The sequence below is a fragment of the Diceros bicornis genome, chromosome 31, assembly GCF_020826845.1.
Source record: "Diceros bicornis minor isolate mBicDic1 chromosome 31, mDicBic1.mat.cur, whole genome shotgun sequence".
Lineage (NCBI taxonomy): Eukaryota > Metazoa > Chordata > Mammalia > Perissodactyla > Rhinocerotidae > Diceros > Diceros bicornis.
The window spans coordinates 3855542-3880561 of NC_080770.1; the positions used below are offsets into that span (position 1 = coordinate 3855542).

Consider the following 25020-nt stretch of genomic DNA (forward strand, 5'->3'; position numbering starts at 1 on the left):
CATACATCCGAGGTTCCAGGAATACGGAATCCCTTGTTCATACATGGTCTTTGACCTCTTAGTCCTTCTGCTTAGAACACCCCGCTTCTTGGACTTGTCCCCCAAGACACAGCTCAAGCTTGACTTCATCCCAGAATCCTTGACTCCACCCACCCACCGTCATTTGGATGCCCATGGCACCCATGCCTTTCACGTGGTATCAGGAACATCTGTTTGTCCCTACACACACAAACTTCAGGATTGAGACTGTCTCTCTCTCATATTCTTTTTTAAAATCGTTCACCATTTTTGTGTACAATTCAACGGCATTTTGTACGTCCACAATGTTGTGCAACCACCACCTCTATCTAGTTCCAGAACATTTCCTTTTATCTTTTTTTTTGTGAGGAAGATCAGCCCCGAGCTAACATCCATGCCAATCCTCCTCTTTTTGCTGAGGAAGACTGGCCCTGAGCTAACATCTATTGCCAATCCTCCTCCTTTTTTTTCCCCTTTTCTCCCCAAAGCCCCAGTAGATAGTTGTGCATCATAGTTGCACATCCTTCTAGTTGCTGTATGTGGGACGTGGCCTCAGCATGGCCGGAGAAGCGGTGCGTCGGTGCGCGCCCGGGATCTGAACCCAGGCCACCAGTAGCGGAGCACGTGCACTTAACCGCTAAGCCACAGGGCCGGCCCCTCCAGAACATTTCCATCACCCCAAAAGGAAACCCCATTCCCATTAGCAGTCACTCCCCACTTCCCTGGCAACCACTAGCCTGCTGTCTATGCATTAACTGAGACTGTCTCTTTTATCTCTGCATCACCAATTCCTAAGCAGAGGCAGGAATAAGTAGGAAATCTCCTTTGCTCAACAAGAGGGCAACCAAGCTGTGCTGAGCTGATGGCACCATCTAGTGGCTTGTCTGGGGAACTGTCTCACCTAACCTCTCTTCCTCTTCCCCATTCAACCCACGCCGGGTAGGGAATCCTCCTTGAGCCTGCCCTTTCCACTTCTTTGCATCAGTCATTCATTTCCTTTAGGCAAAATCTTGACCAGATATCACAGAAGCTCTTTTTCCCCACCCAGATCTGAGGACCAGACAGACAAGTGATGGAAGTATCTCTCTTTGCCAATGGGCAGATTTTTACTCTCCCACCCTTTCCTTCAGGCAACGTCCCCTTAAGGACCCAAGACTTATTCAGGTCCTGTTCCAACCATGCACCTTGCTGGACCTAAATCCGTATCTCCTGCTCCCGCATGCCAGGCAAACCCCAAGGCTCTAGGTTCCAGATATTGACAAAGTGATGACCTCGTGGTAATCAGGACCTCAGGGCTGGCTTTCCGTTCTGTTGCTGCTTCCTGTTTTGTCCCCTGATGTTCTTAACCTTCTCACAAGATCGATTCTACATTTAAAAGATGTTTGTTACAATTTATCTAACATTTTTGGTGTTTTATGACAAGAGGCTTTTCATAATGTCTAGTCCCGAATATTTCCAGCTCCCGGGGGCTGGGGAGACAGCAGCCACTGGCCCCGGGCTGCAGGGAGAACCCGCAGGACACAAGCCAGCCGGATGGTGAGAAGGACCTGACAAGATTAGGAAGAGAGAATTGGCTGCAGGGGAGACTCGGGTCTTGGGGCCTGTCTCTCAATTACCTGTGGTGGCCAAGGGTGACACCCAGCTCCTATAAATGGGAAGAACGCACTAACCTGGAATGTCTATGATCTGCATCGTTCTCCCATTTCTTCCCAGGATGGTGACAGCGGCTTTTCCAGAAGTTTCAAAGCTCTAGTTCTGCCACATCATCTGTGAGCAGCCCACAAGGAGAGCCCCACCCATCGCCATGGAAACTGAGGAGTCAGGTCTATGGACAGCATGAGGACCCCTCTGCCACTGTGTCAGGGCTCAAAAGCAGAAACCTGCATGACCAGAAGTGGACGAGCACTCAGCTGGGGGATCTGGATTTGTTACTGAGGCCGTCTGTCCCCCGTGTCCTCACCAGCCTCCCCACACCCTACGTTCACCAGCTGCTTCTCAGCTAACCCCGGGCAGTGGTGGGCCCAAGGCAGTGCAGAAGCCTGGGCGGCAAGGCCTCCAAGCCACCAGCTCCTTTGCTCTGCACCACCGTTTCCTTCAGACGTTTACTTACCATGCATGCCCCAAAGGAAGATAATACCTTTAGCTACACTGCAACCACCTCGGGATTTATTTTGAGAACTATAATTCAGAAATTATTTTTAAACACAACATTTTCTATTTTCCTTGGAATCTTTGTCCAAAAAATTGACAATTCAAGAGAGTAAATACATTTCACCTCCTGAAAAGCGCCTTTTCAGGAGCATGCCTCGTTCAAAGGGACTCTCGTTGGTCTAGAGCTGATAAATGGAAGGTGCTGACCCACGGGGTCAGGGAGTAGCAGGGCACGGATGGTGGAGCCACCCTCCGTGTCGGACAGACTGACCAAATACCAAGTGACTCAGTGGATCAAAAAAAGTTTATTTCGAATATTTAATTAAAAAAATCATACCTATGAGTGTGCTACAGAGATTTAGATACAATAATTGCATATAAAACCCGACCTAATTGTGGTAAAGGAAGGAGTATGCAGAAATGCACTTCAGGAAAGAAAACACATCCATACAGTCATTAACGTCCCGAACACCTGAGACATTGCTACCTGATCTTCTGGAAAGACACTGCCTGTGCGCACACACGCTGACCGGGCCTCCTGGTCTCTCGGGGGGCGATGCGCTCCCACCCAGCGTCCAGAGAGCAGCCGCCCGGAGTGTCTTGGGTCAGAGCACTTGCTCTTGTTCACTTTGTATTTTTAGCCAAGTCAATCAATCAAATTTTACCATCATTTAACATGATATTTTGGCAAAAAGTGCATGACTCCCTTGACGGGAAGAACGTTCTGGCAGTTTACAACAGAGAAGGCACCTGCCTTTCCACAGTGAGGGGCCGCTGGCCCACACAACAGACACACAGCCCCGGCTGCCCGGGCCTCGACAAGACATCAGCCAAGGGCGGGCAAGCCGAGGGCAGGCGAGCCGAGGCCTTCAGACCCGGGAGCTGACACAAGGAGGGGGACAGCCTGGGACTGTCCCCTTTAAGGGACAGAGTGACACTGCACTGCGGGGCAGGATGAGCGGTGGCCGGGACGTCAGGGGAGATGAGAGAACAAGGGTGGGATGAGAAGCGAGACACAGGAGAGACGGGGTCTTTGCTACAACTCATCAAATACCATGGGATTTCACAGTACGAAAGGCTTCACCACCTGACATTAAAGCTCTCGTACTTTCTAGCGATTTCTCTCAGTTCTAACTTTCTATCAGGCCCTTCCCTCTTCCTCCCAACTCTGAGACCCCAGAGAGCCTCCCTGACGAGGACAGCGACTCCTGCCTGACCCCACACGGCCGTCAAAGAGCGGCAGGCAAGGCAGTGAAAGATCGCTCGCATTTGTCACGGGGGTCCCGACTGCCGAGGATGGGGGCCAGGACAGCATGCACTCCGGAGGACTAAACGCCCCTGAAGTGGCTCCACATGAGTCAATGTAGCAAAAAAAGAAAATACCTTCAACGCAGAAAAACAATTACCCAAGTCCTCCTAAGGAACATGATTACAATATATTAGCAAATTCTGTGGCATAAACATTTCAAAAGCATCAGCAAAAGTATTAAATATAAAAGCAATATGTATCCTCCCCTCCCCACCCTGAAAAACCCAGCACAAGCCAGGCATGATCCGCAGCGCGAGAAGCGAGCGCCGCTCACTGCCGCAGCTCCACGTAGTTGGCCGGGAAGAGCCCGTACCTGCCCTTGCACAGCCCACGCCACCAGCCGTCGTCGATCATCTCGATGTTGGTGATGATGTCGTCGGGGTCGAAGGAGATTTCGTCATCGCCCGCTAGGGAAGAGGACACAAGAAAGCGACAGTGGAATTCGACGTTTCCTGGTCTGCTGGACAGGGCAGAACCATCAGGAACCAGCTCCCTCTGCAGCCACTCGGGGAGCTGGCGGCCTCCTGCTGGGGCTCAGAGTGGGGAGGCTTCACTGTCTCCATCACCTAGTGAGGCCTGGATCTGCGCACACAAACCGGGCGGCCACACGGGTAGCAGAGCCCTCCAAAGGAGACACAGCCCACACCACACCGGACCCTTCAGGAGTGGTTCACAGCACGGTCACTCGCTTCCTTCCCCCTCTCTTCCCCTCCAGGCAGTGGGAGGGCTTGTCCTTGGTCGGGGAGTAGGGGAGGGTGACCACCAGCCCCCAAGTTCACGGGGGTGTGGAGCAGCCATGGCTGCGAGGCTCCTGAGAGCCAGGCTTCTCGCTCTGGGGAGGTCCTTACAATATGAAGAGAGAGCCCAGAAAGAAGGCAACAGGCTGCAACGGGAGGTACCGGGATAAACTCAGGCAGTTCAAAAATAACACAGACATGGAAATTTCAGGACCCACACACATGGAAACAAATGCTGGGTGTACACATAGGTTAAGTGCGAGGGAAAGCTCTTCCCACAGCAGAACACCAATACCACGATGAGAAGGAAGGACGGAAAGGGGGGCCCCACTCCACCGGGGCTGGTGTCCACGGGGCTGCAGCTGGAAGTCTGAGGAGGGTGAACAGGGTCTGGGGGATCCACAAAACACATCAGCCACAAAGGGAGAAACGGCGACTGCGGTGGAGAACTTGGCCAGCACCCATGGACAGGTGAGGGCGGCCAGCACCACGGCGTGGGACAGACGGATGGACGCCGCGTGCCCTGACGTGGTACAGGGTCAGGAGTATGCAGCATTTCTGTGGCCCTCCTGCCACAAGAGCATGGCCTCAGCCAGGTGGGCGTCAGCACAGAATGAAAGGGGCCAAGGACTGGAAGGGCAGGCGGAGGCTGCGGGCTGCTCCAGATCGGAGGGGACGGAGAGAAGTGACAGGGAAACGCGAAGAATCGGCCCCAAAAGGACCCGAGTTCTTGGGACGCTGGTAAAACGTGACCCGCCTGCAGACGTCGTGGTGTTTCACTGGTGACTTTCTCACGTCGAAGGTGGGGTGTGCTTACGGGGTGCGGGTGCACGCGCATGCATGTGTGCACGTGTGTGTGTGTAGAGATGGAGAGAGGTGGAAGCAGGCTGAGGGAGATATGAGAGTAATTTTCTGTAACTTTGAAATTATTTCAAAGTAAATTACTTTTAAAAACCATAATAACGCTCTAAAAGTCAGATTTTTAAGAGAAGAGTCCTGGAAAAATGCATATAAAGTGGGACCCGTGTGCCATCCCCCTCCCCCGTGGGTGGCATGCTGCGGTCTCTCACCAGCCTGGTAGTCGTAGAGGGCGATGGCTGTGATCCCCAGATCATTCTCATACTCGTCGTAGGTGCTTTCCTCTAAAATAAACCAAGAGGAGCTCTGAGCGATAACCCAAGTGCCATAAGCGTGCTCAGCCGTGTTCATATTCTGGTTAGACACCCTCCCTGAGGGTGGGGCGGAGGCAGAGTCGGGGCGCTGAGGGCTATTGGGGAAGATGAACTGTGGGACACTCCCCCTTCCATCAACAGAAGGACTCCAGCTTTTAAGGAGCAAATCCACCCGTTCCCAACTCCGACAGCACCTGGCGAATATAATTATCTTGATGGAAATCGTGACAGTTTTCAGAGGATAATTTTTAAACTTTTAAATATTTAGCACTAATTTTAGGAAAGGTCATACCATAAGGAAATAGCAAGCAGGAGACAGAGCTGATCAAATACCCCACGTCACACTTGGGGAGAGGGAAAAGCTTCACCCTGACGTCCCTTCTCTGATACTGACTTTCATGTTACTCCAGGTGGGAGAAGGGGCTTATGTTAAATCTGTCCAAATACATTAAAGGAAACCTCACCTTTAAAAATAAGAGACCAGTTTTACTGTTCATTCAACTGAAATATCTATAAAACTTTCAGATTCCCAACCCAAGCAGACATCTTCCTGGAACCCCCACGGGAGGCCATGCCCAGCCCCCTGGGTCTAGAGCCTGTCCCGGGGGAAATAAAGACCCTGTAGGTGCAGTAGAGGGGGGGCAGGTCAGGCATCGGGGAAACAGGCCATTCTCACAGGGGAACAGAGCCACAGGGGAATTTAACAGGGGCAGCCCCCACCCCTGCAACACAGGAGACCTCCGTACCTGCTTGATAGTGGCCCGGGGCCTCTGTGGTTTCATAGACGGCCTCCGGGGCGTAGGCCGGACCCTGCTGGCTGTCGGCCTCTTGGTAGTCGGCGGCCTCCGTGCTGTACACGGGCTCGGGCCCCGGCTCCGGCTCGGGCTCGCTCACGGGGCCTCTGTAGCTCGGCTCGGCCTTGAACGAAGCCGCGTCCTGGGAAAGAGGCAGGGAGACAGTTCACGCGGCCGTGCAGGTCACTGCCGCGGCCAAGAGAAACACGCAGACTACTTTTCAGTCCTGAGACTGAGAAAACAGACGTGGGGATAGGGAGGCATTGAGACTGCTTGGATTCTAATCGTGGTAAAGCATGTTGAGAGGACCATGTGCCAATTCTTCCCAGATAATCCCCGTCCTCACCACCCCCCAACACCCCCAAATCCCACAGTAACTGGAACCCACACGGCCTGTCAGGAGCTGTGCCCTTCTCGTGCTGCTGCCTGTGGCTCAGGCTGGTCTCTCTTGGGCAGGTTTGCCGTGTTTCTTTTTCAGACCCCAGACCTCTGAGGCCACTCAAGCACACGAGGGCCACCCAGCCCTCCCGCACCTCTGACAGCAGCTTCACAATGTCACCCCGTCACACTGCCAGAGCAGGCAAGCCCACGGACAGCGGAGGTCTGTCCTAACCAAATCCTCTGGTGGACAGTGAGGTGAGTGAGGAAGCAAATGGTCACGTGCAGGAGGGAATCACCACACCTGGGTCACAATCATGGGACTTCTGAGCTCTGACCCAAGTTCTGAACCATTAATCATCAATGGTGGCTTTCATCAGCATTTCCAATGAGGGTCCACCTGAAGGCGCCCTCGGGAGTTAGAGAAAGCAGGGCACACGGAGAAGCTCCAGTAAGGGCCACTGCTCAGGCCCTTTCAATGGAGGGTGACCCGTGCAGTGCAGGCAGGCTGGGAGAGCTGCTGTGGAGGTCAGAGAGGGGACCCCACCTCCGGGCTAGGTACCAGGAGGCACTCAAGGGTTAAACAGGGAGGGACAGAGCCAGAGTCTCCTTTTGGCAAGCTTCCTGTGGATGCGAAGGGAACAGACTGGAGGGTTAAAGGCCAGGCCATGGAGTGGGGGCACGAGCTGGCTGCCCAGCACCCTGCGCAGGTGACTGGTGTGGGGCACCGTGAGCAGGTCAGTGGTGTGGGGACACCGTGTTGGGCTGCCTGGCAGCACCCTATTCTCCTATCTTCCGGCAATGGCACCTCTGCCCCCACCCCATCACATGGTTCTGGAAGGGCTGCTAATCACAAGACACACCTCCGCTCCCCACTAGAGACAGCACGTCACCTTGGCCTTCTCAAAGGACCAGCTTCTCAGTGACGGGCCAGCAGTGGAACACGACGAGGGGGGATGGCTCAGGCCCCCTTTTCCACTGGAGTACGAATTATAAGACCACATCCACCACACCTGCCCAGGAGTCCAGAAAGACACAGCCACCACGCAGAGGGAGCAGCAGCATAAGGAGAGGACCTGGTGGTGATGAGACCGTGGACCCCAGGCCCAGGCCAGCTGCCCATCCCACTGCTCTCCCCGGATCCCCGTACACCTTATGCCTCAGCTGAGCTGAGTTAGTTTTCGTCCCTTGCGACTCAACGGTCTTCGAGTGAGAATACCCAGGTGAGATAAGACGGGTGTGTGAGCCAGGACCGTGGTCACGGGGACAGAGAAGGGACAGGATTCAGAGCTCAACCGGGTAGAGTCACGGACGGTGGTGGCGGAGGTGCTCACCTCTCAGGTGAGAGAGGGAGACGCAGAGACCCCGTGGTGGAGTGAGGGCAAGGTGAGGCAGGCAGCTCAGTAACTCAGAGAACGGAGGAGGATCCACGTTAGCAGGCCCCGGGGACACGGGTGTCACAAGGCACCAACGACACAACTGAGACAGGGCCGAGGACAGAGTCTCAGGAGAACACGACATTCAAGAGGGAGAGCTGGAGAGGGAGGCCAGTGCAAGGAGGAGAGCGGCAGCTGGTGCCCGGGATGCGGATTCTAGAAGGGGGGTGGTCAGGGCAAACGCAGCAGAGGACAGGGGAGCTACAGGACACAGTCATCTGTTTGGCGTCAGGAGACCTCACTGGGGGGCTGCGGGCTGTGTGAGGAGGGGGCCTCGTCAAGAGCCCAGTGAAGACGGCCGCGGAGGTGAGAGGCTGGACGTGCGCCCAGCCTCTCTGTGTCCCCCAGCACTCAGGAGAGCCGCCCTCTCCAGAGGGGCACCCGGCAGAGCGGTGCAGGGGACCCCTCTCCGTCCACAGCAGCACTGACCTGGGAAGGGTGTCTCTGAGGAGCCAGAGACTCATTTGCAGACTGAATGAAAACACCAACCTGATAGACAGGGCTTGAAGGCGGCCTCTCCTGAGCCAGCTGCGGAGTGGGGGACGCAGGCGGGGTTTGTTTCTGGGCTCTGGCTTGCTCCTGTAACTGAAACACACGCAGCAATCAAAACGCTCCCAGGCCACTCTGGATTACCAGGCTGCCTGCACGGCAACAGGGTTTCAGAAGAAGGTCGCGCCCAAGCTTGAAGTACCTCACGGCAGCCAGTGGGAAGGGCAGAAAATATCAAGCACGGAGATTGAGCACCAGGAGACCTTCAGGGAGGTTTGCTCTGAAGCGAAGGTCATGCAGTCAGTCAAGTATTCTCAAGAACCAGGACTTCGATGGCCCATAATACTCCTGCTGCCACCACATAAGCCACAGGATTTATGTCACTGTGCAGTCAGTGAGGTGACAGTACCATTATCGAGCTACAACCCCATGTCTCACCCAAACCTGACTGAGATGATAAGATCTGGGTCTCTGAGCTGATGCTGTAATGAACCAAGAGTTTTGTGGACCTTAAAATGGGGTGAACCTATTTTGCACGCAAGACGGACAGGAATCTTTAGGGGCCAGAGGGTAGACTGTGGTGGACAGACTATGGCCCCCCAAAGATGTTGACGTCCCAATCCCCAGATCCTGTGAACATGTGACCTTACAGGGCAGAAGGGACTGCAGAAGTTAAGCATCTGAGATGAGAGATGATCCTGGATTATCTGGGTGGACCCAGTGTCATCATAGGCTCCTCACAAGAGGGAGGCAAGCATGTGAGAGACAGAGGAGATGTGATAACAAAAGCAGAGGTTGGAAGGCACCATGAGCCAAGGAATGTGGGCAGCTCTAGAAGCTGGAAAAAGCAAGGCAATAATTCTCCTCTAGAGCCTCCAGAAGGAACCAGTAGGATTTCTGACCTCCAGCACTGTAAGACAACAAATGTGTGTTGTTTTAATCCACTAAGTTTGTGGTCATTTGATACAGCAGCTACAGGAATCAGTGCTGACAGCCTGGAAGGCTGGATTGTTTTCCACGTTTCAGATGAGGAAACTGAGGTTCCAGAGAGGGTAAGTCGCACACCCAGGGACACACGCCATGGAGCGGCAGAAGCAGGATCTGAGCCCTCTCCCCTTCCACTCTGCAGGACGGTCACAAAGTCACACACCACTCAGATCCATCCACGAGTACTTGAGGCAGGACAGCACCTCCTTGAAGGGGCTGTGCCTGGGCTGTGCTTGGGCTGGGCAGGGAGGCTGGGCTAAGGGTGGGTTTCCGGAGAGACCAGGGCCTGCCAGTCACAATGCAGAGGCACAAGGCTGCTGATCTGTATTTGAATCACTTCTAGAAACACATCTCTAGGCCACGGGCTCTAAGATAGCCCCTCTCAAATCCAGCTAGGTACAGAGGGATTCCTTCTCAGAGGCAGGCTTCCAGATTTGAGAGTCAGGCATATGTGGATCTATGTGGAAGTCTCCCCCACTTGCCCCGAAGGAGCACTTGGAAAACATGTGCTGCTGGTGAGCCTACTTCTAGAGCACTCTTCCACAATCCAGAATATTCTGGTGTGAGCAGTACCGTGCTGATGGAGAATCTTTCTCACTGGGGAGCAGCTGGTGAGGAGATGGGTGGCAGGGGCTGGAAACAGAAAGGACAACACAGCAGAAGGGACAGCAGGAGAACCTCAACAGGAGAGAGACTACATGATGATGATCGAAAACTTTCTTCTTCTCAAGCAACCCAACCCTCTGCATCTTGTGGATGCTGACGGGACTCGGAGGGCAAGGGCTAAAACACCCAGGCACAAAATGAGGAACGTATTACTTGAGAAGAAGACCAAGATATCGGGAAAAAGATGTCTTGTGGTATGTGAGTGTGTGTTCTGCAACAAAGGAAAGCTAACTTACAAGCATCTCACTAAAAACTTGAAGAGATCTTTAAAAGCTTCTAGTGGACCGGCCCCGTGGCTTAGCGGTTAAGTGCGCGCGCTCCGCTACTGGCGGCCCGGGTTCGGATCCCCGGCGTGCACCGAGGCACCGCTTCTCCGGCCATGCTGAGGCCGCGTCCCACATACAGCAGCTAGAAGGATGTGCAACTATGACTTACAACTATCTACTGGGGCTTTGGGGGAAAAAAATAAATAAATAAAAATTAAACACAAACAAAAAATAAATAAATAAAAGCTTCTAGCAATTAAGGAATGGTAAACCGTAATAGTACAAATCTGCTATTATTCCGACTTCACTGCATGTGATACAACATCAGGGCTTATTTAATTCATGTCTTCTGTGCCCAGCATTTTCTGTCTAATGCATGTTAATTTTCTCAATCATCCAATGGGGTTTTCAGAGCCCTAACCACTGATTTCAGGGGGAATGTCCATAGAGTTAAATAAAGCTTCACGGTTTATACAACAACATCGCATGCAGGCTTTCAGATTCTACGTCGTAACTACCCCGAAGAGAGCCATGGTAAGTGTTTCCAGCCCATTTCACAGGGCAGAACATGTGGCCACAGAACAGTAAGCCGATGTGCCACAGGTCGCCCTGTTAGCAGGTGCTAATGTGGGGACCAGAGCCCTCAGACACCCAGTCCACCTAGAAAAGGTTTAGGAGGGAGAAAGTCCACACCCTCCTGCTCACTTCCCGCAGCTCGGGTTCCTGCTCCCTCTGGGGGGAAACAGTACAAAGAACCACAGGAAAAAGCCGCAGCAGACCCAGGCTGCAGAGGTGAGAGCTGCAGAAGGAAGCAGGTCTGCTTCTTCACAGGGAATTCCTCTGTTTTCTCAACCTTCTATCCAGGAGGAGACCGGGTTCCAGAGGGTGATGGGTGCGACAGAGACCACTAGGGGAACATGCAGACTAGAGCTCAGCGGAGGGTGCGTGGGCTGACAGTGGGACAGAGGGAGCCCATGCTCCAGGGTCACAGGGCTCTGCATCAGCAAGGGGACTGTCTAGTATCTGGCAGTCAGAAGACTTGATTCTATGTGTGCCTAAAAGTCCAAGTTCCTCGGAGGATAGCCCAGTGTGAGTTCAAAACGTTTTCTATTGAAAACCTTCTGGACCACTGAGGAAGGAATAAACCAAACCCACAGGCCCAAGAGTTCCCAATTCCCTCACGGAGCGCAGGGGCTGAGCGCAGCATGGCCGGTCCTCACTCACATCCAGCTGCCTCCGGGCCTCTTCCTGCTCTTGTCTTTCCTTCGCCATCCTTTGTGCCCTCTCTGCTTCCGCCTTCCGTCTGTCCTCCTGTTCCTTCTCCTTCGCCAGGTTTTCGAAGTTAGCTCTGATATTGCTTGTTTTGCTGTTCACTACAGAGGGAAACAGCGATTTATGTCTGACGTCAGACCACCGCCATCTCCCCTGGACCACAGCCCCTGCCAGGGTGACCTCTCCCTTGGGAACCAGTCAGCCCCACCCGACCGAGAAGGGAGCCGCTCGCCCCAGCTGCCGGCTCCGCCCACCCACCACAAACCGGCCCTTGTGCTTTCGGTACACTGCACGTTCACACTGGAACTGACGAACGCCATAAGCTGTGTATCTGGAATACGTTTACATTCCAAACGTCATTGTATTCTTTACCACCACCATACACTCAGGAGGAAGAAAAAGCCAATTTCCCCTCAGGATGCCCTTGATAAAGCAGTAAAAAGTGTAGATTTTTAGTAAATCTCAACGCTTGAGTATACATCTTTAATATTTCGTGTGACAAATGGGAGGGATGCAGACACCACCACTGCGACATATGACGCTCAGCAGCTCTCAAGGAAAAACATCTGTGTGAGTGCCTGAGTTCCAAGCTGAACTGATTTTTCACGGAATATCCTTTTTCCCTGAGACAGTAACTGACAAACTATGGTTATGTACGTTTGAGTATTTAGCATACATTTCCTCCAAAATAAATGAACTGAGCCTATCATGTCAAGAAGAACAATTGCACTATTTGCTGTCAATGGGAAAATACAAGCTTTCAAGCAAAATCAGCATTTTGGAAAACTTGTATCCACTACCATGAGCACGACAATCTCCCAATTTTACTTAAACACTTTGTGATAAGACTGATAATATTAACAAATATGGTTTTTTTGGTATTGTATAATGACATATGTCAACATTTGGGAGATCAGCATAACTCAGTGATCCAGTATTTTCCAAACGACCAATACATGATATTACAAAATCACGCTGTGCAAGGGAGACCCATCTTCAAGAAAACCACTGCCTGTTTTGAGTGTACTATCAAAGAACACGCCTGATGACCTGAAACGGTCTTCCCTTTTCCAACTGTAGATCAGGGTGAGTCCAGATTTTCTACATAAACATCACTACCACAGAAGCAGAAGCAGCTAGGAGAATTCGGCTGTCTTATATTAAGAACATTTATAGAAACATAAGACAATGCCACCTTTCTGCATCGCCTTTGTATTGGAAATGTTGATTTTTCATAAAAAGTATTATGTTAACATGTAATGGCTTTATTATTGCTAAACGAATGTATAAAATGTGAAATTCTTCCGTTTTAATTTCTAACACAGTGAAGATGAGCAGACGTGACCCACATGAACACAAGGTCTTCGGGGCCCCTGATACTTCCCACGAGGGTCCAAGTGTCCCAGGAGCACCCAGTGGGCGTCCACAGTGAACAGACACTTCTCTGCTCCTGTTTTTAATGTACCCCCTTCATCACGTACAGTATCTTCCCAACTAAACGACACTTTCTTCAGTGCGTGGCCCAGCAGACACCTGGACTGGAGGACACCCCTACACGAGCAGCCACCTGAAAGGACAGACTACAAGCTGCCTGGTCCAGGGCCCAGGAAGGAGAGGAGAGAGAACAGCTACTTGAGGTCACCCACAGGCCTTCAACACATTCCTCAGACCCCTCCCCGGGGCTGGCTGGGTCAACAGGCCAGCCCAGGCAGCTGTGAGCACATCTGAGCTGCAGGTACCACAGGAACCTCCTAGAACCCGGTCCCCAGCAGTGAGAAGGCCCCTTGCAGACGGGCAGGTAACCTAGCTCTGCTTTGGGAAGCAGACCCCCACTGTCAGAGAACGCCACATGCTAGGTCTGAAAGGCGCCTCCGAACCTTTGAAGGAACACACAGGATCTTCCATCAAAAGGGAAGTCAACTTCCTTCCTGAAGATATGCAGGAACAACTCTGCTCTCCATTGGTGCTCCATCTCTCCACTCATCTCCATCTCTGCTCTCATCTCCATCTCTCCACTCGCACTCCACCTCTCCACTCATCTCCACCTCTCCACTCATCTCCAACCATCCACTCGCGTTCCATCCCTCCACTCGCGCTCCATCTCTCCACTCGCGCTCCATCTCTCCATTCATCTCCATTCCTCCACTCGCGCTCCATCCCTCCACTGGCGCTCCATCCCTCCACTGGCGCTCCATCCCTCCACTCATCTCCACCCCTCCACTCATCTCCACCCCTCCACTCATCTCCACCCCTCCACTCATCTCCACCTCTCCTCTCGCGCTCTCTCTCTCCACTCGTGCTCCATCTCTCCACTCATCTCCATCTCTCCACTCATCTCCATCTCTCCACTCATCTCCATCTCTCCACTCGCGCTCCATCTCTCCACTCATCTCCATCTCTCCACTCATCTCCATCCCTCCACTCATCTCCATCTCTCCACTCGCGCTCCATCCCTCCACTCATCTCCATCTCTCCACTCATGCTCTCTCCCTCCACTCATTTCCATCTCTCCTCTCCTGCTCCATCTCTCCACTCATCTCCATCCCTCCACTCATCTCCATCTCTCCACTCATCTCCATCCCTCCACTCATCTCCATCTCTCCACTCGCTCTCCATCCCTCCACTCGCGCTCCATCCCTCCACTCGCGCTCCATCCCTCCACTCGCGCTCCATCCCTCCACTCATTTCCATCTCTCCACTCCCACTCCACCTCTCCACTCATCTCCATCCCTCCACTCGCGCTCCATCCCTCCACTCGCTCTCCAGCTCTCCACTCATCTCCACCTCTCCTCGTGCGCTCCATCTCTCCACTCATCTCCAGCTCTCCTCTCGTGCTCTATCTCTCCACTCGTGCTCTATCTCTCCACTCATCTCCATCTCTCCACTCATCTCTATCTCTCCATTCGTGCTCCATCTCTCCACTCGTGCTCCATCTCTCCACTCGTGCTCCATCTCTCCACTCGTGCTCCATCTCTCCACTCATCTCCATCCCTCCACTCGCGCTCCATCCCTCCACTCGCGCTCCATCCCTCCACTCATTTCCATCTCTCCACTCGCTCTCCATCTCTCCACTCATCTCCATCTCTCCACTTGCGCTCCCTCTCTCCACTCATTCCATCTCTCCACTTGCACTCCACCTCTCCACTCATCTCCATCCCTCCACTCATCTCCATCCCTCCACTGGCTCTCCATCCCTCCACTTGCGCTCCATCCCTCCACTTGCGCTCCATCCCTCCACTCATCTCCACCTCTCCACTCGTGCTCCATTTCTCCACTCGTGCTCCATCTGCTCCTAGCACACATTCTGCCAATCACCCTTTTGCCCTGAGCATTTTCCTGGGAAAACCAGAGAGCATGGAATTTCTTCCTGGGAAAACCAGAGTGCTGGTGGGGGGGTCTGTGAGGACTCACCTGCTTCGATGGGGACAGTCTTCTGATACGTGGAGGCCACCTTGGCAACATCCTCAAAAGTGGAGGCATTCTACCAAGATAGGAAAGGAAGATCAGGAAGGCACTCTTCTTTGTCCTTCACACCCTGTCATGGCTTCCCCCTTATGCAAATGTTGAAGCCTGCCCTAGATCTTACAAATGAACCAACCAGAGAGCCCGAGGCTCTCATATCTACCTCTCTGTTTTGCAAATTGACTGAGGCATGAAAAGCGTTACGACACACATTTGCTGGTGACCATACGGGTCACTGTCAGAATAAAAAATACATATGTGAGGGGGGATGAATAGATGGAGCACAGAGTCTTTTTAGGGCAGTAAAAATACTCTGTATGACACTACAATGGCGGATACGTGTCATTATATGCGTGTCCAAACCCACAGAATGGACAACACCAAGAGGGAACCCTGATGTCAACCATGGACTCTGGGTGATGATGATGTCATCACCATCAATGTCGGTTCAGGGACCGTAACAAATGCCCCATCTGGTGGATGGTGTTGATAGTGGGGGAGGCTGTGGGGGGAGGCTGTGCATGTGTTGGGGCAGGGGATATACGGCAAACCTCTGTACCTTACTCTCAAATTTGCTAGAATGGCTCTAAAAAAAATAGAGTGAGAAAAAAAACCCAAAAAACATATCTGTACCTGTGCAATCAGAAACCAGTTATGCGTCCTCCTCAAGCCCTCACCACCGAGAGAGGCCCGAGCATCTCCAGGGAGCCGGGAGCCTCTGCTCTGCCGGGAGGGGACACTTGGGGCATCTGCACGCCTCACCTGACTGTCCACATTTCCCCACAAGCACAAGTACACCATTTTGCTCTGCAGGGACCCAACTCCATCAGATGACAGCACCAGCAGCGACTGTCCACTTAAAGGCTGACTCTGACGCAGAAGACAGGCTCTGGGAACCACCGGCCATCCTCAGTTCTGTCGTGAGCAACCACTTCCCAGCGAAATACTTGGGGCTCAGGACAGTCACTGCTGTTCTGCCATAGAAACCAGGAGAAGAGGGGCCCGAGGACGTGTAACTGAAGGTACCAGTCACCCTCTGAGGCTGACTGTGAGCAGCGGCTCTGAGACGTGCACGCCTTCCTCACGTTCAGGCACAGCTGACAACCGGGGTTCTGCACCACTGGGGACCAGCCCCTCTCCTACCCTCCCCCAAAGCCCCATTGTCCTTCCACAGCCACCCAGCTTGGCCAGAGTGGCTGCCGCCCACCTGCCCTTCTGTGCCCAGCTGCATCCAGCCAAGAGCCTGCGGCGTCCAGGGGCCACCCAGCATCCCTGCCTCCTCTCCAAGCGTGAATGCGTGGCTGCCCTGACCAAACCCTCTCCGGGTTCCCAGACTACCCACCACCAAACCGCCCTGTCTGCCACCTCTTTCCAGAACAATCTCTCACACACAGCCCCTGGTTGTCCCATCAGCCTCCTGTCTGCCCTGTCGCCTCGGGGGCAAGGGGCGTCAGCATCCTCCCGATGGGGGGATTCCTGCACTCCAGCTGTAGCACGACCCCTCCTGTCATCCACCACCTGCCCCTGTCCAGCCAATTCTCCAGCACGCTGCTCAGGGCCGTCTCTCTGCCATCACTCTGGAGGCTTCCAACAACACCACAACCCCCAGCCTCTCGTTTCCGCTCACACGGTCCCCACCACACTGTGCCCTGCCTCCTCCGTAACACACACCATTACCAAGACCCACCTGCCAACTAGAACCTTCTCCCTCTCGCCGCCCTCCTCTACCCAGACCCTGCTCCTCCGTCCCTGGGTCTAGCCTGGCAAACTCAAGGTCACTACTTCTCCCAGCTCCCACCTGCCAGGCACCCCATAAGCCATTACCATCCCCCCCAGGGACTACTTCAGACCTGAGTCCTGGTGACACTCCTCTCTCATGGACAACCTCACGTGACTGCCTGGCTTTGAATCCCTCCACACACAGACTAATGGGACTCTGGGCAACTCCTTCCTCTTTCTAAGCCTCAGACTCCCAACCGTACAACACAGTCACTGTCATCACTATCAGCAGGAACCACAGTCACCGCCAGACACAGGCTCACTCCACCTGTGCCTCAAGCCACCACTCTGGCCGGGCCACAGTCCCCCTCGTTAGCCTCTCCCGTCCAAGGCCACATCTCGGGGACCCCATGTCCTCCACTACCACCTCGGGTCTCCCTACACCTCCCTCTCTACGGTCTAGGCTCCCCTAGATGTTCTGGGTTTTGCCATCTTAAAACAGAAACGTCTCCTCGGCTGACCACTGACTGCCCAGCTCGCTAGAACCACGGTGGGTGGAGCGGGCCCAAACTTGCCAACTCTATAACTTAACCTCCCCTCATGGCCCAGACCCCTGCAAGCCAGCCATGCCCCCACCTCCCCCCCAAGACCCCAAAAAATGCCCTCACCAGGACGCCAAGAGCCACCACGTCATTTGCCCAGACATGACCCCCACCAGCCGCATCGCTGGGCACAGGTGACGCCTCCCTCCTCCTCAAAGCTCTAAATCCTCAGACTAGCACCACCAGACCCGGTGGGCTCCGCACACCTTGCCAGATGCCCTTCCCAGTCTCCTCTGACCAGCCTGACCGCTGCCACCCCCCAGATGTGGCCCTGGGCCCTGCTCACCATTCTGCAGGTGCCCCCTGCATCTCACCCGGTCCCCTACTCCATCTACATCTGTATGCAGTGGCCGTGCCGCCTCTAGTCCAGCTGCACTCTCTCATCCCCCGGCCCCCTGGCAGTCCGACCCGGACACACCCACAGCTGACTCACCTACCCACACCTGCCCCTCCCACACCCCCCAGCTCAGCAGAGGACCCTACCGCCCACCTGGCGTGGTCCTGAACCTTCCCTCCTCCTCACCCCTTAAAGCTGTGGGCTTTACCACAGCTTTACCCACCTCGCTGAAGTGGGTGCTTCTCTGCCCTGCCACCATCCCCCGCCTGAGCCAGCGCCGCACCCCGCTCACACCACTGAAGCCACCTCCTAACCGGGGCCACAGCCTCGCCGCTTTCCCTGCAATCCACTTCCACACGCTGCAAGCAGGGGGCTTCTCAACACGCATCCCATCTGTGTCACTTGCCTGCCAAACCCTTCCAGGGCCACTCAGGACTCATCTAATGAAAGACAGAACCTGACTTGGTCATCAGGGCTCTCCAAGATGGTCCCTACCAGCTCCTCACCCCTCTCCCCTCCCCTGCAGAGTGGTCCTAACAAGCTTCTCTCAGATCTTCAGTCCCTGCAGGGACCCGGTCCCCACCCCTGCACAGTCCGCAGCACCCCTGTCTCCACCCCTGCAAGGTCTGCAGCTCCCCTGTCTCCGCCCCTGCACGGTCTGCAGCGCCCCTGTCCCCGCCCCTGCACGGTCTGCAGCTCCCCGTCCCCACCCCTGCACGGTCCGCAATGCCCCTGTCCCCACCCCGCACGGGCCGCAGCTCCCCTGTCCTCGCCCCCGCACGGTCCACAGAGCCCCTGGCCCCACCCCACATGGGCCACAGTGCCCCATGCCCACCCCTGCACATACGCTAGGCCTCTGCTCTCTAGTCTCCTGGCCCCATCTTTCCTGGCAAACTCCACCCCTCAAAACTGAACCCTGACTCACACTTCCTCAGGACCCTTCCTGGCCCCTCAGCCTGAGCCCCGGGCCTGCCACCTGTTCCCAGGGCCCACGCGTGGTCACATGGTAGAGCCCCCCCGGGTGAGGCTTCTGTGTGGTCAGCTGTGAGCCCAACGGAAGCAGAACTCCATGAGGACTAGCCCTGCTGTCCCTGACTGCAGGCCAGGCACAGGACCCCGCAGGACAGCCTCAACCTTTGTTCAGGAGATAGATGCCACATGCAGGCCCCAGTGTGGACAACTCCATACCCGCTCACAAGTCTAACACTCTCTTATGGCTGGACTGTGGACTAAACAACGATCACTTGATCTGCTTAAGACTGACTCACACAGACTCTGAAACCACTCAAAAGTGACCGAGGCCCTGGTGAGGGAAACGAGTGTGTTCCCAGGGGGACACCTGTGAGAGGCGGTGCAGGGGTCAGGATCCAGCTCTAGACGGTCAGTGTCCCACGGACCTTCTGCAATGATGCAGATGCTCTAGATCTGCGTGCTCCACGAGCAGCCACCACCCGTGTGCCTACTGAGCTCTTCTAACGTGGCCAGTGTGACCAAGGAGCTCAACTTCCAATCTGGTTTACTGCTAACTACCTTAAATTCAAATAGCCACCCGTCCTCAAGGCTCTCGCGTTGGCCCTAGAGCCTAAATGTCTGGGTTCCAACGGTGGCCCAGCCACTCACTGCTATGTCGTGGCCAAGCACCGGGCCTGCCTGGCCAGGGACCCCGACTGTAAAACAGGACGGGGACGGCACCTGCCTCACAGCACGGCCGCGCGGGATCCTGGAGAGGACACACAGGACCACTAGGCCAGGCCTGGCATAGGTGTCAGCAGTCGTCACCACCAGTGGTGACACACGCCCAACGTCAACGTTTGTGCTTCTGGAGACACGAGCACACACCCACCCCAGAGCACCCATGGAGCACTGCGCTGACACACCAGGAGCGCCATACATTCCCGAACCCATCAGCAGAAAACACGAAGCCCTGGATTTGAAATGCTTACCTTGTCCATCCGATCCTTCTGCACTCCGTATTTTCCACCAAATCCTTTGGAGTAGTCTGAAACGTGGCACAACACAACACTTACTCTTAGGTTGAGGACCACCATGGTGCCCACAGCAGATGCATGCGAACAGATCCAGAAACAGCCCGAGACAAGGCACCCAGAGCGGAAAGAAACCAGAACTACCACACCATGGGTCTTCACTTGCAAGGTGAGTTTGTTTCTACCCATGGTGTTCAGTACACAGGCAGGTGAGAGGCAGAAAAGAGGCGTGTGCATGCGTTCCGCATTCTCCTGAGGGACAGAAAGGGTGACGGGCGCAGTTGACAGGCAGTGAGCCAAGGGGGCCCCGGCACAGGCCCTGGGCAGTGCACCACTTCAATAGCACAGTCTTCCACCCAGCACCGGCTGACTCCTCCTCCCGTTTCTGCGCTGCTGCCCCACCAGGACTACACACAGGCATAACTGCAGTGGTTTTGCTTTTTAAAAGAAAAAAAAATTCCATGGGGAAATTCTACCCACCAAATCTTATGACGTAGCAACACAGATCTACGTGACAGTGACACTGCCATGCGGCGTTAATGCCACACAGAGCCGGGGCCATCTCCACGCAGTTTGCCGGACCAGCCCCAGGTGTGCTCACCTTCCCTCACCTAACACTGTCGTGTGTTCCTAACCCTGGGACGGAGAGCCTGCTCTCTGCCCTGTCAAGTAGGACGGTACTTGTTTTCCAATCGTTTGTCCAGGTTCTAACAACCAAGTCCGAATTTTGACAGCAATTAAATAACTGCTCTAGGGAAAAATGCATTTGCCATTCAGACTCCCAACAGATCCACTTAGAAATTTCCCGTGTTTTCTTAGCTTTGTGTACATACTGTTTGGTTCTGTGTGAAGAAGTTATACATAGATGGCGTCACCATAAAAACAAAGACAAAACAAAAACACCTCCCACCCCTGGCCAAAAAAAACACCACCACAATGAAACACAGAAACCACATGGAACACGCCGCCCCACGCCCCTTGCTGCCACCAAGCCTGTGGTTGAACTAAACACGGTTGTCCTCGTCTCGGAGGCAGTCAGGCAGCTTACTCAATTACCCACGTCATGGTCAACAGCAACAGCTCCTGCAGAAGGCTGCTGGGAGACCAGAGACGCCCCATTCTAGGACTGAGCCACATTATGGAGTCAGAACGACATATCCTGCAAACTACAGTGTCTCACCAAGCACAAACCCCCATGGTTCCAGGGGCCGAGTGCATGAGGGCAGGAGCAGTGCAGGTTACTATCACTCCTGCGTACAACCGGGTTTCAAATGCCCGAGTGCCCCTACAGGGCATAGCGGGTGACTTGGAAGGCTGGGCCCCTGAAGTCTGTGCTAGAAGTGGCTGCACGGGAAGGGAGGCGGGGGCGGGGCTGGTGAGCAACTGTGCCTTGCTGGGACTCGTGCTTGGCCAGTCTCTCCTTGTAATCAAACCCCACAGCACAGGAGTCCTGCCTCTCGGACTGAACACCAAATCTGCCTCCGAAACCAGTCTTATAATCTGGAAATCCACAAGCAACAGTGGAGAAAACAACCGAGAGAGGAAACACAGTTCGGTTAGAATCATAGGAGCATCTGCAGGAATCACGTACATCGTTGAGAGAAAGCAAGAGCTCTGCCAGGCTCGGGGGCCGCAGAGCCAAATCCTGGGCTCACACACAGTTAAAATTAGGCTCACAGGTTAGAGAACAAACTCAAAATCTGAACACTTCAGCCAGGATCTGAGAACAGGTTAGGAACCATTATCTGAAATAACTCGGGAAAGCCACTCCATGCTTTGAGGTTTCTTTCTAGGGTCCTACCCGCGCTGCAGACAAGAGAACGCGCCTCTGTGCAAGTGAAGAAAGAGACACGTGATACACAAAGTTACTACACAGCAATGCGTTATCAGCCCCACGTCCAACTGTGCTGGCTGAAGGGACGGGTGTGAGTCTGGGTCACACTCAGAGGTCTCTCGCCCCCACATTCCACTTTCCCAGGGATGCGGTTCCCTCGTGATGAGAACACACCTCCGGGTAGAGAGGAAGTGGTCCCTCCACAAACTGTGGCCCACTTTCACGGACTGGGAACACTGTCGCCCCTTTGGCCGCCCCGTGAGGGCAGGAAACAGCATCCTCAGAGCTGCTGCAGACAGTGGCCGGTGCTTTGGAAGCACGGGTGAACACGGGTGCCTTCTCGTGGGCTGCTCTCCCACGGGAGGGGAGGGTCCCTTACTGCTCTAGCAGAAGAGCTGTCTCAAAAATGTGGAAGGGGTAGGACAACCTCAAACAGTAAAGACAGAACAACACTGCTACAGAAATACAGCAATACACGGCACAGTAATGGCCTGTCAATGAAAACAAACTTCTGACATGATCTCCAATATGAGAGTCAAACGAAGGTACCTTTCTGGGATTCGTGCAGCTGCAACTTCTCCTGGTGATCCCAGCCAAGGGCACATTTGTCCTGTCTGTCCGTCTGCACGCCAAATTTTCCTCCAAACCCTTTCGCATAGTCTACATGGACAAAAAAGGGCCACGATCTAGTATTAATGGGTAGCCTGGGTAACAGAGAGAAAGCATGGTTTTCAACGCAGGTAAATATACACAATTCGCTAAATCCATCCTCTCTCTCTCAGATCTTTGGTAAAACTTTAGGTAAGATTCATTAAGAGGAGTTCCTCGGAGAATGTCTGGAAAATAACCTCATCTGTAACCTCAGTGTGGTGAATTAACACAGAGAGGACCCCACAGAAGAACCTCCAAGGGTTGCAGCTTAACCAGCCCCCAGGAGTCCTCATGGTCCCACCACTTACACACGTAGACATGTGACACTATTATTACAAGCAGCAATGCAGGGGTGTTAAAGCCAAAAAAAAAGTGTAAAGATTCGATCTCTCATGTATCAGCTGTGTTTCTGGCTTTGCTGTTTTAAAGTTGACGACTTATTTAAGAGACGGCTACTTTGAGGGTTGCTGGCTAAGTTTCGTTTCTCCACTGCTCTCGGGTTGACACCTATCCCATTAATGGCTGCTGGCAAGAGAGTCGGATAAAACAGAAGGCACCTTTCTGAGACTCGTGCTTCTCCGTTTTGCCTTGATACTCAAAGCCGACAGCACTTTTATCAACCTTGTCCTTGTCAATACCATACTTGCCACCAAAGCCTCTGGAGTAATCTGAAAACAAGAAAGGTACTGTTTACAGGCCAGCAACAAAACCAGTCAGCATGCTGCGGATTTTAGCGGGCTTTAAGAAAGGACTTTTAGCGCTCAAAAAAGAAAAAGTACAAACCAAAAATCTTTTAGGCTCACTGTAAGATCACTGATACAGAAAATAATTTAAAAGTATTATTTATATGTAATAATACAAATATGAAGAGAGTAAATATAGCAGATTGATAATTGTAGCATCTTTCCTTCATTCCAAAAGACAGCATGAAACGACAGTTCATTATAAAGCTGCTAGATCAGGATCAGCCAGAGCAGCGAGCTTTTACAGGTCTCTCTGCTTAAGGGACTAACGCAAGGAGAGGTGTGCCGGGGGTACCTTCAAAGACACAGGATAAACCCGGAGCACCTTCCAGAAACATCAGTTCTCCTCAAAGCTAAGTCATTTAACTAGTTATTTTTGCAGTAAAGTGTGATTCCATCGTGGACACATTCATCAAACAGAATGCCGAGATCAAACCCTCTCATCAAGGGCATCTTGGGGAGAAAGTCGGAGCAGCACTGAACAGGATCCAACAGCAGGTCCTGACTAGCAGGGTGCGTACTGGGCAGAGAGCACAGGTTTATTCCAAGTAGAGAGAAGGCAGAGTTTACAGTGACCCTGTAGAGCGAGTGAGGCTGCACACCCCAGAGCCGGGAGAACAGCCTCGAGGCGGCAGACAGGCCCAGTGTAACAGAAGTGACACCCGCAGCAAATGGAGGGCTGAAGGGCTGGCCCCGGGGCGTAGCGGTTAAGTGCACGCGCTCCACTGCTGGCGGCCCAGGTTCAGATCCCGGGTGCCACCAATGCACCGCTTGTCAGGCCATGCTGTGGCAGCATCCCATATAAAGTAGAGGAAGATGGGCACAGATGTTAGCCCAGGGCCAGTCTTCCTCAGCAAAAAGAGGAGGATTGGCATGGATGTTAGCTCAGGGCTGATCTTCCTCACAATAAAAAAAAAAAAGGAGGGCTGACCTGGCCACCGCCCTGTCTCCTCGGGAAAACACCAGGCCAGCGGTGTTTCCAGTCATGGGTTTTGGTTTTGTTTTTTAAAGAAATCTGGGGTTTTTTAAATACGTGAGCTCTCAGTTTTTATATGTTGGCAATTATTTTAAAAAATTTAAATGTACAGGCGAAACAAAACAAACAATGCAGAAGAACCAACAATGCACAACCTCTGCAGAATGGCGCTGAATCTTTAAGATAACCTCCATATACAGCCCCTCACTGGACGAAGGGTGGCAGCTCATCGGTGACATAGCATGTCATAGTGAAGGAAAAAATCAACATGGCTTCTAAGGACAATTTGGCAATTTATCAAGATTTTAAATACAATGTCCTCTGACCCAGTAATTACACTTCTAGGAATTTATTCTTTTGAATAATCACTTCTGTATATAAGATTAAGGGATAAGAATATTCACTGCAGTTGACTTTTAACATCAAAAAGTGAAAACTTAAATTGCACATCCCAAAGAGGAATGGTTAAAGAGACTATAGGCTCTTCACATCACGAAGGACTGAGCACTCATGAAGAACACGACAAACCCCTTACACTGACATGAAAAGAACAAGTACGTCCAAACATTTTAAGTTAAAAAGAAAATTGTATAAATATAAATCAACCCGATTTGCACCAAGGGAGAAAATGCCCTGATGTTTATGCCCGTAAACGCGTGAGAAACGACGGCGAAGGGGCTCCCCACGCTGTGAACATGGGGTGCTCCTGACGGGCTGCAAGGCGCCACCGCAGGCGGACCTTTCTGCGACTCGTGCTTCTCCGTCTTGCCCTGGTAGTCGAAGCCCACGGCGCTCCTGTCCACGCGGTCGGCCTGCACACCATACTTGCCGCCAAAACCACTCGAGTAGTCTGGGGAGACAGGGCAGCAGTCGGTGAAGGTGGCTGATGACAGACTAACCCGTCGCTTTGTCTTTTAAACTAAGACAAAAACGATTCGGGGGTCACGACTCACCAAGAGATCAAGCACACGTTCTAAAATACACAAGCCACCCACTGTCACACACAGGTGACGCTGGACTCAGTTTACAACGACCC

At 53.3% G+C, this 25020-nt stretch overlaps 1 protein-coding gene across 4 annotated transcripts in view; it reads right to left on the minus strand.

Moving 5' to 3' along the window:
• Positions 1 to 2455: 2455 nt before the first annotated feature.
• CTTN (cortactin) overlaps positions 2456 to 25020 on the minus strand; it is a 38416-nt gene continuing 15851 nt past the window's right edge. The window contains exons 8-18 of one of the 4 annotated variants that reach the window (XM_058526181.1): positions 24724 to 24834; positions 22823 to 22933; positions 22164 to 22274; positions 21170 to 21280; positions 19739 to 19794; positions 15087 to 15156; positions 11628 to 11776; positions 8485 to 8574; positions 6134 to 6323; positions 5286 to 5357; positions 2456 to 3885 (exon numbers count right to left, since the gene is read on the minus strand). In XM_058526181.1, the coding sequence (XP_058382164.1) occupies positions 3749 to 3885; positions 5286 to 5357; positions 6134 to 6323; positions 8485 to 8574; positions 11628 to 11776; positions 15087 to 15156; positions 19739 to 19794; positions 21170 to 21280; positions 22164 to 22274; positions 22823 to 22933; positions 24724 to 24834 (1208 nt within the window). In that variant the 3' untranslated portion in view covers positions 2456 to 3748. Of the gene's footprint in view, positions 3886 to 5285; positions 5358 to 6133; positions 6324 to 8484; positions 8581 to 11627; positions 11777 to 15086; positions 15157 to 19738; positions 19795 to 21169; positions 21281 to 22163; positions 22275 to 22822; positions 22934 to 24723; positions 24835 to 25020 lie in introns of all 4 variants that reach the window. The other 3 variants (XM_058526180.1, XM_058526183.1, XM_058526182.1) reach the window with 3 other exon arrangements.